Below are 18,839 nucleotides of genomic sequence, written 5' to 3' on the forward strand. Positions count from 1 at the left end.
CTTGCCATAACGGTTTCGTATGGCTCTTGGATAATTGGATTTTTTCCCAACCGGAAAGTATATATGCCTGAATTAAAACCTTAGATCATTCTTGGACTGCTTCTCAGGAGTTCCAATGTACCTCATTCTTTTTGGTTCATATTTCATGCTGGCATAATATTCTATTATGAGAAATCCAGTGACTGTATTCAATGGAAACAAGATCCCTGGTTGTTCACAGTTCTTTTCCAAAAACCATGGGTAGGAGAATGCAGCTAAGCTGTCATTTGCTCTGTTAGACTGTTACTGTTATATTTTGGCCCCTTTTTCGTAGCATCAGTCCTTTGGAATTTATGTTGCTATTATAGAGGCATGAAATTCTATTCCAATTCTTAGAATTGTCACGTTCTTCGTTCCTGAACAAAACTTCCCTCTAGACTCCAGACTGTTATTAGTTATTGTGGTGCCAATGCTACGCTAGTTATACAGCTCATCTGTAACATTATGCTAAGCAAAGCATGTTGGGGAACCAGGTAGTGAAGATGCAGATTTGCGAAATTCCCCTTCTTCTTAAAAAAAAATGTTGATATGCTGGTGTGATTATCTGTTCGATCTGGTGGGGGTCTGAATCAGTGTTTTATGCTTTGCCAGCTACACTTCTAACCTTTTTTTCAGATATTATGGCAACAACAAATCAGTACCTTTCAGGAAAGAAAAGAATTGGGCCTTCTCAGTTGTTGTGTTTTGGGTCTTTTGCTCCCTTCTGAGGCCGATAATGCTGAGTGACCTGTATCAATAGTTAATCAAGAGGAATAAACCATAATCTAAACGGATTTCTAGTACAAATCATAGATGTTCTACTAGACTTCCTACTCATAGCTCATGATTAAAGAGAACCCCACTTGAATAAGCAGTGGCTTCGATTTTCTGCTAGAAAAATATCCCTTAAAAGGGGCTGAAACAATCGGCTTAATGATAGCTAAACACCTTAAACAAGCATTAACCATTTATATAAAACAAGCAAGATTTGCACACAATAAACTAATTTGTTTTTCCTCTGTGTCCATTGATATGAACAAGCTATCAATGTGATTAACTATGAGTCTCCCAAGTCAAATCAAACAAACCTTTCATGTCTTTGTCAAGAGCTAGCTGTTATTTAACCATTACACAAACAAGTACTAATATTCCTTCTATTGGTGGCAAGTGGTTTTAATGTGGTCCCTTTAGACATGTCCAAATTCCAACCACCACTAAATGGGCTTATATCTTTCAAAACAAGCCAATTTTTGTATTTTCCCTGCCATTCAAGCCCTCAAATTATGCATCGACAACACGCCGTCAAGAAATGCCAAGAAAAGATCAAATCAATCTTTATCAACAGCAAAAATGGAGTACTTGGAATTCGCTTCCAATCATTTGTTGCAATACCCCCGCATCCTTTTGTAGGGATAGATTTGAGGCCAGGGTAACAGAATTAGTGGACTAAAAGGCAGCACGCTTTGATGCCTCTTTCCACTTGCTTCCCAATTATCCAAAAACAATCTATACTTATATGCTATGTTAGTGTTAAATCTTATTTAGTATCAAAGACATATCCTGCTGCATTATTGTTGCCTGGTGAAAGCCTGAATTTGGGTCTAGAGCAGAGACAGCTACTCGTAAATATCATTGTTACAAACTGTCCTTTAGTGCAGTGCTTCAGGCACCTTTGTTTTTATCTCTTCGTTCATTCTAGCATCTTGTATAGCTTCATAATTCAAGGTAGGAAGTACAATTAACTGTAGCAATAGCACTCCCTTGTAAAAAAACTTTCCAGCTCAAACTACACATTATTCACATGTTGCCCACTTTGCTTTTGGTTAGAACTCCAGAAGCGTACCTACAAACACAACAGACTAGCCTGCAGAGTTTTGGATGACTTACAGACTTGATCCCATATCTTTGCGTTATATTTACACAACTAGCCATCACAGTTATCTGAGAGTGGTTTCAGCCTCGACCATGGTCAGTTTCAACAACATGCCACAGCAAGACAATCGAGATTGCTGATGCTCATTATCCAGATACTGTCCATCCAGAAAATCACATTTGGGTTACTGTGCCTTGCAAAGTGTCTTCAAGAAATAAAACAGAAGGAGCTGCAGGTCTTTCCGCAAGCTTGAGTCATCTGTATACGTACATTATCAAGGTAGCTTTACATTAGTAGACATTAACAGAGCTGAAGTTATTTAGGGGCCCACAATTCCGAAACTGCTTTCAATCCTGAACATAAAACCTTGTGATTCTCACAGCATAACAATATATGACCTGGTCTTCGGTCCAAAATATAGTCACTCTGCAACAAGATACGATATGGAAGAAAAGATACGCTCCTCTGACAGTTACCAGGCCTCAATTTTGGAGGTGTATACTTGCATGCTTGACATTATCAGATTCAGATAAAGGTTCATCAACAATGCTATGACAAACTCTTAAATAAGGAATCTAAAGTTTACTTAAATAGGAATACTTGATAATTTCTAAATTCGCAATAACAGTCATATTTACAGTTGCCAGTAGAAGGTGATGAAGAAGAAGAAATCAAAGAGAACAATACATGACAAAAAGGAAAAGGCAAAATCGAGTGAGAAAGAAAAGATAAGCAAACACCTTTATATATACTAAATCATATCTATAAACATACAGGATCACAGTACCATGGACTTTCTTCCTATCCATGTTCTAAAATTAGCCATATAACATTAGTGAGGTTTCGACCCATAGACCGCAATGGATCAGCCACCAAATATAAACTCAGTAGTTCTGTCTTCCTCTCCTTTGGGGCTGGAAGTCAGAAAGGGTAACCTTAAATGTGGTAGGTCTGTGAAACTGAGTGAGACAGCCCCCCACTGCTACTAAAGCTTCAAAAACTACACCACTCGAGTTCAGGAAAATGGATATATAACAGAACATATTCCGAACAAGCTAGATGCTGAACCACCTTCTGCACCCGATAACAGAACCCAGATGTTTCAGAAACTTGAAGAACCGGACCTTAGAGTAGCAGAATGCAACAACGTATGATCAATAAAACAGAAAGTACTAACACTACACAATCATATAAACAGCAAACAACACGTAATTAGCCAAAGAGGAATCGTCAAGCTTCGGTCAAGTATGGCTTCCAGTTGGTATAGTTAACCCTATTAACAGTTAGGACTCACAAATTCACTTATCTCATTCATCACTGTATGGAAGTGATTGTTATTGGGTAACAAGTAGAACCCTATTGTTGCTTGCTCCAGATATAAAAGTTTCACATCTTGACCAGCCTTCTTGAGACCTTCAGCATATGCCAATTGCCAGTCCTGAACAAGATCTAAACCAGCCACCACAACAAGACTCTTGGGGAATTTCATTCCCTCAAGGCTTTTACCTTTTGGACCAAATGGATTACATGCTGGATGGTCCCTATCTTCTCCTTCAGGAAGAAATGCTCTCCAGTACCAATCTCGGTCCTGGAGAGTTACAAAATATTTGCCATCTAATCGCTTCTCCGATTCTGTTCTCTCTTTCCCACCAAACATTGGGTTCAGCAGTATGTTGCCCAATACTTCAATTCCTGATTCTACTGCTCTTGAAGCAACATGGTGAACAATGTTACCACCAGAGCTATCCCCAGCCAAGTATATATGAACTTTAGAATCTTTCTTACTCTGGAGCCATACCCTTGAATTAACCCACTTCAGAGCAGTCCATCCATCATCATAAGCACATGGGTATCGATTTTCAGGTGCACGCCTATAATTCACAGACACTACCACAGCCTTGCAAAGGCCCACCAGGCGGCGACAGAGTGTATCATATATAGCACTGTTTGCAGAAGAGTGAGCAAAGCTTCCACCATGAAAGAAGATTATGACAGGGACAACATCCAAGTTGACAGGCTTCTCAAGGTCAACAATATTTGGTTGTGATACTTGCGCATCAGCCTGTCGATAGATCCGGCTAAGAAGACTAGTCCCACGGTCAATGATAACATCAAATGAGAAAACCCCATCAACTGCATTTGCGTTGGCAGGAACTTTCCGGTCAAGGAACTCTGCCAAGTGGCGGTTGAAAGTCCCATCAGGACGACGAAGAAGATTGTAAGCCAGCTTGAAATTTGATATGAGGACCCATGTATTCAGGGGTACCACCATCTATTAAGAAAACAAAGGATCAAAATCTTCACTTTTTTCATTCCGAATAGTAAAATAGCAAGCCATAAACCATAAATGGTGATAATTTTTCACAAAGTACTAGAAAAACCAACAAACAAGCAAGTAGAGACTGAAAAACATACTAACAAGAAACAGATTTATCCATAAACCAAATCATGTTCCCTGAACTAAATTGATCCAAGATTAATAAGCCAAGTTCAGCATTTAGAATTTAGATAACCAAAACAGTACTTCCAGACCAGAAATCAGATATTCCACTTGTAACAGAAACCTATCAACAAACTACCGTTATATGATCTCAGAATCCAATAAAACTTCAAAACAAAACATCCCAAAACCCTAATACTAATCAACAAGCTTCCTTCTTTCCACAAAAACAAGAACATAAAACCCAAAAATATCAAACAATATATTACCTAAAGAATCTAAGATGCTTAAACATAAACCCCAAACCCATTTTCCTTCACCAACCGAATCAAAATCTCAAAACCCCACCAAAAACATCTAGATTTCGCTCCGAATCCAGCTGATTTTCAACTTCAAACCACCAAAACACAAACACCACAAAAAACCCATCAAAAGACACCAGCTTTGATCACCAAAAGAGTACAAAACATAAAAGACAAAGGGAGGGATAAAAAACAGAGAGAGTACCTTGCTTTCATTGAGATTGACTTCATTACTTCCAGCCATGAAACTAATACTCCTTCTTGAAGACAATATCCAAAAAACAAAATCTAGTATATCAATTTAGATCCTTTTTAAGACCAGCCCAATTGAAAACTCACTTCACATAGTGTAACCAAACACGAAAGATTCCATCTTTATAGCTCTAATCACCATAACTTGCATTCATTATCAAAGCTTATAAGAGGCCATAAAATATGAAATGGGTATCCTTTAAGCTTTGCAAAATTCACAAATTTTGAGGAGGGAGAGAGAGAAATGATGGTAGCAATAAATGGTAAATCTCACAGGGAGAAGTAGAAATGTGTAAGGGGTGGAGGATAAGAATTATGGCGCATTTTAGCAGGCTTGTGAACATGAGTGGTAGAGTGCGCACTGAGTGTTTAGTGGGATTTGAGAGACGACAAAAGTAAGCGGCCGAAAGATAACTATTGTGTGGGACCCAGTGATGTAAAAATTAATTTTGATTTCTGGAATGGGTTTTTAGTGATTATGACGCAATAAATATAACTTAAAACAAAACGAATAATTATATATATATATATATAAAAAATTACTAAATTTGAGAAAGGAACTCTACGAAAGCTTAAGTGCATGCGGCCGGCGCCAAGGCACGTGAGGACAAACAGGGTCCGTCTCGAACACTTGGCAAGCCAAGCCTGAAGCTTGTATAATTGTATTCCCGGTTTAAATAACCAGTAGGTCAATATTATAACATAGAATAATTAATTATTCTATGTTAGTATTATTCAGAAGGTAATTGTTAGTATTACCATAAATTATAAAATATTAGTTGAAAACTATAGCATAATCAAATAAATTACCTAAATATTATATAAAAAAATTTATATAAAAAAAATAACATACGCTATTTATAAAAAAATCAAACATGTTTAGGACTAGAAAGATAAGTTTCCACACACAAATTTATATAGCTCAAGGTTGGGCATGGGTTTTTTTTGGTTTCAGTAGGGGTGAATGATTTTATTTTATTTTTTATAAATAAAGGTAGATAACATATTATTATTTATTGTGAGATGGAATGGGTGACATGTTGTTCGCCTAGGAAAACAACATGTCGTTTAATTGCAACAATTTTCAATGTAGGAGGTAGCTTCGGCAATTGAAAAATAGGACTCCAAGTTTTATTATCTCAAAGACCAAGATTTTAATTTCTTTAACCTAAAAGCATGAATATATATATATATATATGGACTTCCAAAACTTCATTTGTAACCATAAAATATATTTTAATCGGGATAAACGTTAAAGTCAAATAAATTAAAATAAAAACAAGTCTTGATTTATCTTTTTAAGATATCATTGAAGGTATGAATCACCTTAATTGAGTTTCTTTCTTAAAAATAAATCCATGGATGTTGAAATTGTAGTTATTGATGCTTAAAACTTATTCATCCAATAGTTTTATCTCTCCTTTTTGTTTTTAATTACTCTTTATCTTTTTTTTAATATTAAAGAACTGAATTATAAAATAAATAAAATTTTGAATTAAATCATAAAAATGAACTAGTTGAGTAACCAAATATAATTTTTCTGCCTCTTTTGAATATTGTAAATGGAAAGGGATTTTGATTTTTTTAATTTAATCATTTGTTTAATAATTATAATAATTATGGATAATTAAGTATAATTTTAATTAAAAAATATTGTTATTTTGGAGAAGAGAAATGTATTATTCAAATCGTAAAAAAAAAACACTTTTAAGGGATCACATATTGAAAGGTATTTATATTTATTTTATTGTAAATTTTATCCTATCATTTTATAAAGTTCGGAGTTATGTTATTAAAAGTATCTTTAAGTAAAAAATAACCATGTTTGTACGAGTAATCAGAATTGACCTAAAACAGAAAAAGAGAATAATAAAAAAGAGAGAATAAATTTGACATCAAAATAAATTAAAATTAAATTTTGAAGGATGAAATTTAAAATAAAATTCAATAAAAAAAACTGTAATAAATAAATAGCAATTAAAAAAACAAGAACTAAATATAATATAAAAAATAAATGAAACCAAATAATAAGAGACAAAATTAAAGAAAAAAAATGATATACAAAAGATAATAGATAACTAGCAATAAAAAAACAATGATCAAATTGTATAAAAAAACAAATAAAATGAATTTTTTTTATTTTGCTGAGGAGAAGAGAGAGAAAATAAGAAGGAGAAGAAAAAAATCTATTAACGCCACATCGTCGATCCACCACTGACATGCGCCCTATCATTGGTAAAAGGCAATGTTTGACCGTAAAAGAAGCTTGCACGTGCCGCATGAATGGTGCAAACCCCTTCCTCTTGCCGTTACATGTTTTAACCATTTTTTCTTTTAAAATATATTTCAAATACATTAAAATACCTAATTACCTCTGACTTCATTTGATAATCACCAAAAAAAATCATAATTAAATGATAAAAACACTTTTGGATGCAAGTTGAAAAAAATGAAGTTACAAGGTGGTTAAGTAATTTCATTATGTAAAAAAAAAAGTAATTTTTATATTTATTTTAAAGATAAATTAATAGTTTCATTATCCAACAAAAATGCGAAGACCAAATAGCTTGGTTGCTTCGTCTAGCGAGGCCCAATCACATGTTAGGCAAAGTCCATAAATTTTTTTTTTTCATGAATCTCATCATTTATATTATATTTTTTACTGGTTATTGATCTGATTAAGATTTTAATGATGTTTGAAAGTTTATTAATAATTGATTTTTAAAGTATTTTTTATTTTAAAAAAATCAATATATTATATTTTTATTTTTTAAAATTTATTTTTGATATCAGTGTATTAAAATGATTTAAAAATACTAAAAAAATTAAAATTTAATGAAAAATATATTAAAATTCACTGTCAAACGGTGCATTGAATCCTTCCTCCGACGAGGAGCAACTTTCAATCCTGCATTAAAATACTAGAGTGGAGGATAATATCTACACAGCAACTTCAAGCCACAAGCAGTTTTATTTCTCACAAGCAGCTTAAAGGGTCGGGTATTTTTTTAAAAAACAACTACGAGTGATATTTGACAACCATGATAAATGAAGCGGTGGTCGGCAGTGATTATTAGATAGTAGGTACATGCTATGTCATGGGCTAGTCTGGATATTTTTTACAGTAAAAAATAATATTAAAAACAATAATTAATTTGATTAAATTTATATAATATAAATAATATAAATAAAAATATACATCAATAACAAAGAAACAACAAAGATTAAAGATAAAAAAAAAACAATTCAAGATTATTTAAGTTAGCATGACAAATATGAGACCTGATTAATATATCGAGCTAACTTTATCAAAAATAAATTGAATAAAATAAATCTTAATTATTAAACAATTTAATCTCGAGGGCAAGATTAAAAAAATAAAAAAAAAACATGATTCAAACCAGGTTAAGTTGTCAACCATGTTACTATAGGCATAAGATTATGATAATATCATAGAAAAATAAAAGCAAAAAAACAAAACAAATACGAATACTAATTTCTAATAAATTAAACATTGAAAGATGAGATGAGAAAAACATGAAATTTAATAAGAACCTAAGAAAAACAAAAGTCAACTTGTGTTAATATTTTAGACTCGTGACTCTAATCATGAGCCCATGACTAATCTTACAGAAAAAAAATCCTAAAAATAATGAAATACTTAATCACGGAATACTAAGAGATGAAATTGATAAAAAAAAAGCAATCAAAATTGACCCAAAACAAAACAAATAGCAATAAAAAATGACTAAATTTGACATCAAAACAAGTTAAAATTAAATATTGAGGGATGAAATTAAAAATAAAATTCAACAAGGAAAATAGTAATAAATAAATATAAATAAAAGAATGAGAACCAGATATAATATACAAAAATAAATGAAACTAGATGATGAGAGACAAAATTAAAAAAATAAAAATACAAAAGATAATAGATAAATAGCAATAAAAAACAATGATCAAACTGTATAAAAAATAAATAAAATAAAACTTTTGTATTTTGCTAAGGAGAAGAGAGAGAAAATAATGAGAAGAAGAAGAAAAATTTATTAGCACCACATCGTCGATCCACTGTTGACACACGTTTTGTCATCAATAGAAGGTAATGTTTAACCATTAAAGAAGCTCACACGCACCGCTTCAATGGTGCAAGCTCTTTTCCCTTATCGTTGTTTATTTTAGTTATTTTTTTTAAAATATATTTTAAATACATTGAAAGACCTGCTTACCTCTGACTCTATTTGATAGTTACAAAAACAAAATCATAATTAAATGACAAAAACACTCTTGCATGCAAGTAAAAAAAAATAAAACTACAAAGATAGTTTAGTAATTCCATTATATGAAAAAAAAGATGAAAAGTGAAAAAGTCATTTGACTTAGTTTATTTTAAGGGTAAATTAATAATTTCATTCTCCAATAAAAATATGAAGACCAAATAGCTTGGCTGATCCGTCTAGTGATTGGGCTAAGGCCCAATCACATGTTAGGCAAAGCCTATAATTTTTTTTTTTTGTTATGGATCTTATCATTTATACTATACCTTTTACAAGTTGTTGATTAGGTTAATATTTTGAGGGTAGGGGTAATCATTTTTGATTCGGTTTGGTTTTTATTAAAAAAAATAACTAAACCGAATTTTTTTAAAAAAACCGAAGCCGACTCAAACCAACAAGGTTCGGTTCAATTTTTTAAGACAAAAACTAGTTGGTTTTTTCAAATTTTTAATCGATTTTTTTCATGGTTCAGTTTTTTTGGTTATTTATTTATGGTTTGATCAGTTTTTCAGTTTTTTGACTCATCCCTATTTGAGAGTGTTTGAAAGTGTATTAGTAATTGTTTTTTAAATTTTTTTTCATTTAGAAAAATATTATGATAATATTTTTTTATTTTTAAAAATTTATTTTTGACATCAGTATATCAAAATGATTAAAAAATAATAATTAAAAAAAACATTTAATAGAAAACAGGTTAAAAATCACTCTTAAAAGGTGCATTGAATCCTTCCTCCGACGAGGAGCAACTTTCAATCCTGCATTAAAATACTAGAGTGGAGGATAATATCTACACAGCAACTTCAAGTCACAAACAGTTTTATCTCCCAGCCAAATGGAGAAACTTCCAGGCTTCCAGCTAAAGCTTAAAAGGGTCGGATATATCTTCTTTTTTTTTTTCTTGCTATTTACGAGAGGATCAGAATCAACTAGTCTTTCAAGTTCATAAATTCAAGGGGAAAAAAGTGGTGATCTTGAGTGAAGATTTTATTCAAACACAAACACATAGTCTGTAAGTATATAAAGGAAAAAACACCATCTCTTCTTGCCTCGTCGGTCTCTCTCGATTTGAAATCCTGTTTGGAGATATTTTAGCAAGAAAATCGTCCTCTGCTTTCCTTCTCCCACTGTGGTTGTGGCTGCCATTTTCTCTCAAGAGTCATGATGATTCTTCTTCTTGTCAATTTTTCTCGTTTCCAGATCTCTCTTATTATTCTATTGCTATGAGATAATGTTTGATACATGAAACTCCACGTAATTTGACAAGAAATCCTCACTCGTACAGGTATGATTATGCTGTTTTTTTGTGAATGCATTCATGAAGCATGACAAGCACAGATTCAAATCTCGTCCAGTTTGGTTTTTGTCTTGTACACTGCCAAGTATGACAGAGAAATTTCATATTGGGTACAAATGAATATATTAAGATAACATACCTTATCCAGATCACCATATTAATATTATTTTTAATTAAAAAATATTATTTTATTTTTTTAAAATTTATTAATATTAATCCAACTGAATTTTCAGTTGGCCGAGTCATAAATTAACTTATTAAATCAATCTGGTTTAATCAGATTAATATTTTTTTTAATCAAGTCAAAACCTAGTCTTATCAAGTTTTGGATCACAAATTTCTCAAATTAACCTTGGAGATTGATTCAGATTTAATAACTATACATAATTGAAAGAGAATTGATTCAAGTCATGATCACAAACAACTCTTTATTATAATAATAATTTATTTTTGTTTTTTATTTTTATTTTTAGCATTCAATATTGAATTTGTTAGGCACTATATTTCATATTTTTGTTATCTATAAGGTTATTCTGATCTTAATATGATTAAAGTCACGAATTTAACATGTTAATCAATATTTGTTTAATTGAGAATTGATCTTTATAATTTTTTTTAATTTGTTTTTTTATAAAATCATTCTAGTTTCATGACTGGGTCATGGATTTTGAGAGTCAACCTATGTTAAATTGAATCTTTTTTTTGCTCATTTTTATTTTTAATTTCATCATTCAGGAATTGAGTTGATCAGAAATTGGGTTTTATGATTTGTTTTTATTTGCTTTCTATAGGGTTAAGTCATTCTCATAACTCAGGTTGCATGTTTGACAGGCCAATCCGGATTGACTTAGCCTTTTTTTGTTATATTTTTTTTTAATTTTATCATTCAATATTGAGTTGGTTCATAATTAAGCTTCATAATTTATCCCGATGTGTTTTTTAAAGGGTTATCACGATCTCATTACTCATATTATGGTTTTAGAAGTTTAACCATGGTTGATTCGGTCAGTTCAATATGTTGTCTTCTTAGTATTTTTGTTTTTTTAAAATATTATCTTTAATCAAACCATATTTTATTTTTAAATCTATTAAGTTAATCGAATTTTAATCCTTATACAAATTATTTTTTAAATTGAAAATATATTAACAAAACCTGAATATCTTTTTAGATAAAAAAAATAAATGAAATACGCACCGTAACGCTAACCGATGATCTAATATCTATAGAAGGCACTGGAGTTATTGCAAAACCGGTTCATTGACAAAAATATAATTTTTTTTTATTGATTAATCAAGTGAAAAGGGGATTCAAAGGAAAAATAAATCTCCAAAAAATTAAAAAAATTTACTTGATTCAGTTGCATTTTCAAGTGATTATCCCACGTTATTATTTATTTCCATCTACAATATCTTTTTTAAAATATCTTAAAAATATCACAGTATTGGTCAGAGGATCGCCGTGTCTATTTTATTTTCCATAAAAAATAATTTAATTTAATAATTTCTAAATAAATAGAAAGAACTACTTTCTTTTCAGAAAAAGTCGAACATAAATAATAAATGAAAAGTAATTAACACTTGTGAAAGCTGGCTTCATTGATTATTGAGAGAGACAGAAGAAAAGGAGTTGAATTTCTTAAACAAACAAACCAGGGGCAAACTTCTATCTCATTCATCTTACACGTGTAGGTCATAAAAGGGAATGGTATCTACACGTGGTCCCACGCCAGTGGCCAGATCTACAATGCTCCAAGTGACCAATCCATATGAATATAGCCCCTTCTTGGCTTCTAACACCAAGTGCTGACACGGGATTTGGGACCCACGCAATGGATATGTTCTAAATTATTCTCACCACGTCTGATCTATTGTCATCATAATTATTAAGATCTAATCTGAATTTTCCTAGACTAATTAAAAAAGATATTGATTTAAGATTATTTTTTTTAAAAAATCTAGAACGATATTATATTAAAAAAATTAAATTAAACATTAATAAAGTCAATTGGGTTATATTAATAATAGCAAGTTTAATCTTGGGATTCCATGATTCCATGATCAATCAAGAAAAGATGATTTGTAAGGTGTGGACTACAAAAGGGAGAGAATCTGGGTGTCCACCGTTCATTTAATCTTGACAAGGCAATCAATTGTTTATTTATTTATTATTATTAATATTTCCAGAAGAGAAAAATAAAATAAAAAGGTGCTTGTGTCCTCCCTTTGCAATGAAAAAGTACACCGTTGAGTACTTTGAGAAAGTTGCAACTTTATACAACTTGCACAAAGTTTTGCTCTAATGTAAAAAAAAATAATAATATTATTTCCGTGGTGGGCAATTTTGGATGGCAATTTTATTTATTTTTATGTTAATTAATTGGATGGAAATTAGAATAGTTTGGCAACGAAGATGTATTTCTTGTATTTAATTATAAGTTTTCAAAGTACTAACACATTTTAAAATCACTTTTTTTATATTAATTACGAATATCCACTCTAGTTTACGTGTATTTCAACTAATCTACAGAGACCTTAAAATTAACAATAATATAAATATCAAGTAAAATTTAATTTTTTAAAAACACTCTTAAAATTAAAAAAAAAACAATCCTTAAAATAAATAGCAATACACTCCTCTTCGATAACTCTTTTGTCATTGCAAAGTTTAATATAGTAACGCATTTATCAAATTTAAAATGGATTGTATTTTTATATGTGCCGAGGTGTGTTCAGCATGAAAAAAAATCAAATCGATACTATTTGAATAATTTAATAATTTTAATCTAGAAAATAAAAGGAAATGAAATACAAGCGCACTCCACTAATTGATATTATGTCATTTTGACGTCCCAAATGAAGGTGGCTACGCCTTTGCCACGCCTCCAAGCTCTGCCTTGATATAGCAAGTTAATAATCTGAAGTCACCATCGATGAAGCTCGCTATCATGGGGGACTTCACTATTATTATGAAGCCCACAGTCCACAATGAGTTTTGGAAGCATTAGGGGTTGGGTCAACAACCAGCAACACTCTTTGTTTTCTTGTGGCTCAGCACTTGGACTCCAGAAATATCGCCCGCTCTCCTCCTCCTCCTCCCTCTCCTCCCTCCAGCCGCAACCTAGCTAGTGTTTTTAAATTTATTCTTAGATTATACAAAAATATTAAATTAAAAATGTTTTTTTGGGTCGTAAAAACGAACACACTCTTGACAAGACAGTGTTCTCTTTATATGTCTTTTATGTATGGACCAAAGCTCAACACCTCAGCCTCTCCATCCTGCTTTAATCTCTTTTGTCTTGTTCTGTATTCTTGGCTTTCTCTCCCTCCTCCCTCTATCTCGACAGCGAGAAGACCGTAATTATTGTGTTTCGCATTGACTTGATTTTTTCTTAATTATTATAATATGAAAGTAATAGATCTCTACTTTTTTTTTTTTTTTTTCCGGTGAAACTTATGAAAAATTACAGCGTACATTAATCAGCTAAATCCTTTCAAATACATCACGTCTTACATCATCCTGTAAATAAATAGAATTATTAATTTTAAAGAATGTAGTTTAATCGATTAAGTTATAGGTTTGCTCTTTAAAAATCATTAGTTCAAGTCTTATAAATCTCAAGACCACTGGATACTTACATGATTTTTAACTTCAGGATCCGTGAAATTAGTTGAGGTGCAAATAAGCTGATTCAGATACCCATATTGATAAAAAAAATAAAAAAAATAGAATTTCATCAAACTAGCTATGCCAACTAGGTTAATTACTAACATATCAATCAAATTTGGTTGGAATTAAGTTTTTTTAAATTATTTTAAATATTGATCAATCACATTGAAACCAATTAACCTAACCAAATCATATAAAACTCAATCGGGTGAACTCGAGAAATCATTGGAATTCTTACTTAAAATGATTTTGTGGTGGGATTGATCCGATGGCATCAGCCCTTTACAAGATTGGATAATGGGATTTCAAGAGTGACCACTTTGGGATTTTCACGGGCAAAGGCCTCAGATGGTGTTTCTCAGCAGTATCTGCTAAAAGGCTTATTTTAGCCCATACATATAGAGCGTGAAAGCCCAACAGTATATGAACTGTAATATTTTAAATACGAGCACAAGAGCAATATTTGATTTTTATAATACCAATATTTAAGTTTGTTATTGGAGCACGTGCTCTTATAATTAAAATTTATTAATGAAGATTATGTCGAGGGTTTTCATATAACTCCCCTTATAAATATTATTTAAAATACCTTAATTTCATACTAAACCGTTAATTATCAAAAGGAAGCTGCCCTGCTACCCTGACTTCGATTGCAGGGCCCACTAACACACAAATTTCAAGCTTTTCAAACATATAAAACAAAAGCGGAAAAGCAATCTATTTCCCGCCGCGAATTTAAAACACCTCATCCACGTCATCAATCCTCGCAAATCCATACCCGCCAATCAAACCACACCTTCTCTTCCTATATGAACAAAGCCCCGTCACCAACCCCATGCCACACGAATACTTCTCCTCCCAGCGAAGAAAAAAAACATTTCTCTGATTTTTGCGTGAAAATGAGCTCAAAAGGAGCAGCAGCAGCTTCTACAAGGGGAGGGAGAGGAAAGCCAAAGGCCTCCAAGGCGGTGTCAAGGTCCCAGAAGGCAGGGCTACAGTTCCCAGTGGGAAGGATTGCAAGGTTTTTAAAAACCGGAAAGTATGCTGAACGTCTTGGTGCTGGATCTCCTGTCTACCTCTCCGCTGTCCTTGAATACCTCGCTGCCGAGGTTCGTTTCCCTTAACTTCTCTAACCGGCTCTCTAAACTTGTTTTTAATCACGGGTTCTGATTTGTGTTCTGGGGTTTCAGGTTCTTGAGCTTGCTGGGAATGCTGCGAGAGATAACAAGAAGAACCGGATCATACCGAGGCACATCCAGCTTGCAGTGAGGAATGATGAGGAGTTGGGGAAGCTGTTGGGGTCGGTTACAATTGCAAATGGAGGTGTTTTGCCTAACATTAACCAGAATCTGCTTCCTAAGAAGGCTGGCAAAGGGAAGGGCGGTGACATTGGATCAGCTTCTCAGGAGTTTTAGGGCTTTTGATTAGGATGTGCTATAGGTTGTCATATACATTCCTTAGGGTTTTTCTGTGTATTTTTTGAGTTGTCTAATGAAATTAAACATTTAGTTGCTTGGCATCCTGCCCTTCTCTGCTTTGATTTTGAATTAATATAATTGTTTTATTAATTAATCAATATAATTATATTAATTATGTGGAATTAGTATAATTATTCAATTCTATTTTTTTTAAAAAATTATGATAATACATAAAAAACACTAGAAATTTTATCAAAATAATAAAGCTCCACATAATTTATATTAGGCCAACAAAGCAAAGCCCAAAAGCCCAACTAATTATTTGGAATTAGTATTCTATTTTTTTTTAAATTATGATATTGCATAAAAAACATTAGAAGTTTTATCAAAATAATAAATCTCCACATAATTTATATTAGGCCACCAAAGCAAAGCCCAAAAGCCCAACAAATGCCATTAAAAAAAAGCGGAAATCAAAAACAAAAAATTCAATTTCGCGCCGCGAGAGTTAAAACATAAGCCACGTCATCGATCCCAGTATACCTGAACCCACCAATCAGATCATACCTCCTCTCCTTATATAAGCAAACACCACCACCACCACCACCACCACCACCCCAACAATCAAAATCACCTCTCATTTCTCCTCTACTCTCTAGGACCAAAACTAGGGTTAGGGTTTTACAGCGTTGTATTTTGGTAAAATCATTTGATTTCAAGATGAGTTCGAAGGAAGGAGGCGCGTCTACTAAGGGAGGAAGAGGAAAACCAAAGGCATCTAAGTCCGTGTCGAGATCACAGAAAGCAGGGTTGCAATTTCCAGTAGGGAGGATTGCTAGGTTTTTGAAGGCTGGTAAATATGCTGAACGTGTTGGTGCTGGTGCTCCTGTCTATCTCGCCGCTGTCCTCGAGTATCTCGCTGCCGAGGTCCGTTTTCTTTACCTTTTGGACTTTTGAGCTGTTTTTTCAATGGGGTTGTTGGGTCATTTTCTTCTGTTTATTGATTTTGGGTCAAAACAAAATCTCTTATCTAATTTATTTGAAAATATTGGTTTTTTCCTCTTGCAATTGTTTTGTGTTATTAATTCATAATTAATTAATAGATCAGACTTTAATTTGTTAATAAATTATTTGAAACGGGTGTTCGATTTTGATTAGGTGCTTGAGTTAGCTGGGAATGCAGCGAGAGATAATAAGAAGAATCGTATAGTGCCAAGGCACATTCAGCTTGCAGTAAGGAACGACGAGGAATTAAGCAAGCTATTGGGGTCAGTTACAATTGCTAATGGAGGTGTTTTGCCTAATATTCACCAGACACTTCTTCCCAAGAAGATGGGCAAAGGAAAGGGTGACATTGGATCTGCTTCTCAGGAGTTTTAGGCTTTGATATTGCCTGTAGTTTTCTGGGTGTTATTAGGGTTTCCACAGTCTGTATTATATTCTTTTTGATGTCCTGGCTACGTGGGGTTTTACTCTGCTGTATGGTTTTGGTAAACCTGAGGCTTTTTGGAATCTACATCTAATGGAACTGCTCTTTTCTCGTTTTAAATGCTCCTCTTCTGCTGCGATTGTTGTTTGGAAAGCCCTATGACTTGTGGGCAAGCAATTCTTAGTTTTACAACATAGTTTCTTCAATCCTTTTGAAGCTATATGCTGCTTGTTCACTCCACTCGTTTTTAGTTTCACCCGACCGCTCATCCATGATCGGTGAAAACCATTACTGTAAGACGGAAGGAATGTTTTACAGAAATGCAAATGCAAAATTAATGGGATCGAGGCAACTTGCCTAGAACTTCCTTTCCATCCATGGCATTCTCATCATTACAGAAGCCAGCTTCCCGTGTCATAGCCTATACAAATCGGGATCTAGCTTCGAGATGACGATTCAAGATAAAGACAGTGTTTAGGGTGAAAGTTTGCTTCCCTCTCTGAGAGGGCCAACCATTTCACTGCTCTACCAAGCTGTTGCATAATTGCAAAATAGTAATAAAGAATCCAGCCTAACCTTCGCAACTTCAGAATGAAGGCCTTCTGAGCTTCCAAAAACCAGGTGCTCTGCCACAAATCCTCCTAATATTATGCAAGAAAACATGTTCAGAGACTGCAGGAGGAAAGAAAGAAACCCATGCTACAAGTATGATATGAATGAGGGTGTGCAGAGTTAGTTTGTTGGGAATACTGAGCATTTCTAAAATCATAATTAAAATAGAATTACTTGAACTTGAATTTGGATTGCTAGCCAATCAAGCTGTTTAAGCTTAATTGTTTTTATTTACCAAATATTCAACGAAAGCCAAGTCAATCTAGCTTCTCTATGAGCGTATTCAATTGTTTTTATCTACATTCGTATTGTCTATATCCGTCTTGAAAGTTTTTCAAGTTTGAGATGCTTTTCCCTCTAAAATTTCAAAGCAGTTCCATGAAATCCCCCCTGACATCACAAGATAAAAACTTGCTCCAGAGTATCTGGTAACACAGAGTATCAAAGATATTACTAGCAACAGATGAAAATATTACAGCATTGCGGCTGTATTTTCTCAACATGTTTTAGTTTCTGGACAAGTTCGACAATGGTAGAGGTACTAAAGAAGGAAACCAAGTTTGTCCTATTGCAGACATAGAAAAAATGATCTTCTCCACAGGTAGACTCCCTGAATTCAACATGCATTGAGCTTTCATGTTTTCTTAGCTGATCCTGTGAAAGATAATCACGCCAAAAAACCATCTTGGGTAAACATACAATTAATACGATGGATCGCTAAAAATTAATGATTCGATCTCAAAGTATGAATTACATGAAACAACCAGCAAAGCTATCACCAAATGATTAACGGATCCTTGAATAATTAAATTTCCCGACAAAATCTTAACTAGAACATTTGAAATAAAAAAATGTTTTACAAATAGAGAGAGACAGGTACTTTTTTGGCAGCTCCAAATTCACTGAGGCCACCAGGTTTGCCTTGCATTTGCATGAGGTGAGAGATGACTTGAAATTGCCTCTTGAGAGCTTAAAATCCAATCTTTTTATTAAAATTGAAGAGGATAACTCTGCCATACGACGTCGTAAAATCTGATTTCTCTATCCGGACCTGTCTCGGAAATTTCATTTCTTTAATGGGTTTTGCTAGCTTGTCTGTTTGATTTCTAAGAAAATAAAGGCACCGGTCGGTCGAGTTGTATAGTAGTCGAAAAGTATCAAACGATGTCGTTTTAGGTGATGGAGTTATATCCCGTTTGTGTGGCTGACAATTAAAAACATTGCATTTTGAGGTATAAAAAGGTTTTCATTTTGTGT

General features: G+C 33.0%; 3 protein-coding genes and 1 long non-coding RNA gene across 5 annotated transcripts; 2 read left to right on the plus strand and 2 right to left on the minus strand.

The window, feature by feature from the left end:
- Positions 1–2,606: 2,606 nt before the first annotated feature.
- On the minus strand, positions 2,607–5,157 carry LOC133669771 (gibberellin receptor GID1C). 2 transcript variants are annotated; one of them, XM_062090043.1, is made up of 2 exons: positions 4,839–5,157; positions 2,607–4,163 (listed from the first exon to the last, which is right to left on the minus strand). In XM_062090043.1, the coding sequence occupies exons 1-2, from the start codon at positions 4,875–4,877 to the stop codon at positions 3,168–3,170; spliced, it is 1,035 nt and encodes a 344-aa protein (XP_061946027.1). In that variant the 5' UTR covers positions 4,878–5,157; the 3' UTR covers positions 2,607–3,167. The 2 variants fall into 2 exon arrangements, with proteins under 2 accessions (XP_061946027.1, XP_061946028.1); XM_062090044.1 differs by lacking the exon at positions 4,839–5,157 and adding an exon at positions 4,601–4,818.
- A 9,797-nt stretch (positions 5,158–14,954) lies between these two features.
- Positions 14,955–15,642, plus strand: LOC133670147 (histone H2AX-like). The gene is made up of 2 exons (XM_062090639.1): positions 14,955–15,232; positions 15,314–15,642. The coding sequence occupies exons 1-2, from the start codon at positions 15,023–15,025 to the stop codon at positions 15,536–15,538; spliced, it is 435 nt and encodes a 144-aa protein (XP_061946623.1). The 5' UTR covers positions 14,955–15,022; the 3' UTR covers positions 15,539–15,642.
- A 487-nt stretch (positions 15,643–16,129) lies between these two features.
- Positions 16,130–17,090, plus strand: LOC133670215 (histone H2AX-like). Its single transcript, XM_062090731.1, has 2 exons — positions 16,130–16,468; positions 16,700–17,090. Exons 1-2 carry the CDS (start codon positions 16,262–16,264, stop codon positions 16,919–16,921), a joined length of 429 nt encoding a protein of 142 aa, XP_061946715.1. The 5' UTR covers positions 16,130–16,261; the 3' UTR covers positions 16,922–17,090.
- A 190-nt stretch (positions 17,091–17,280) lies between these two features.
- On the minus strand, positions 17,281–18,777 carry LOC133670216 (uncharacterized). The gene is made up of 2 exons (XR_009834024.1): positions 18,463–18,777; positions 17,281–17,611 (listed from the first exon to the last, which is right to left on the minus strand). It is a non-coding gene; the product is annotated as an uncharacterized LOC133670216 (long non-coding RNA).
- Between the last annotated feature and the right edge of the window lie 62 nt (positions 18,778–18,839).

This window comes from Populus nigra, chromosome 12 (assembly GCF_951802175.1).
Source record: "Populus nigra chromosome 12, ddPopNigr1.1, whole genome shotgun sequence".
Classification (NCBI taxonomy): Eukaryota; Viridiplantae; Streptophyta; class Magnoliopsida; order Malpighiales; family Salicaceae; genus Populus; species Populus nigra.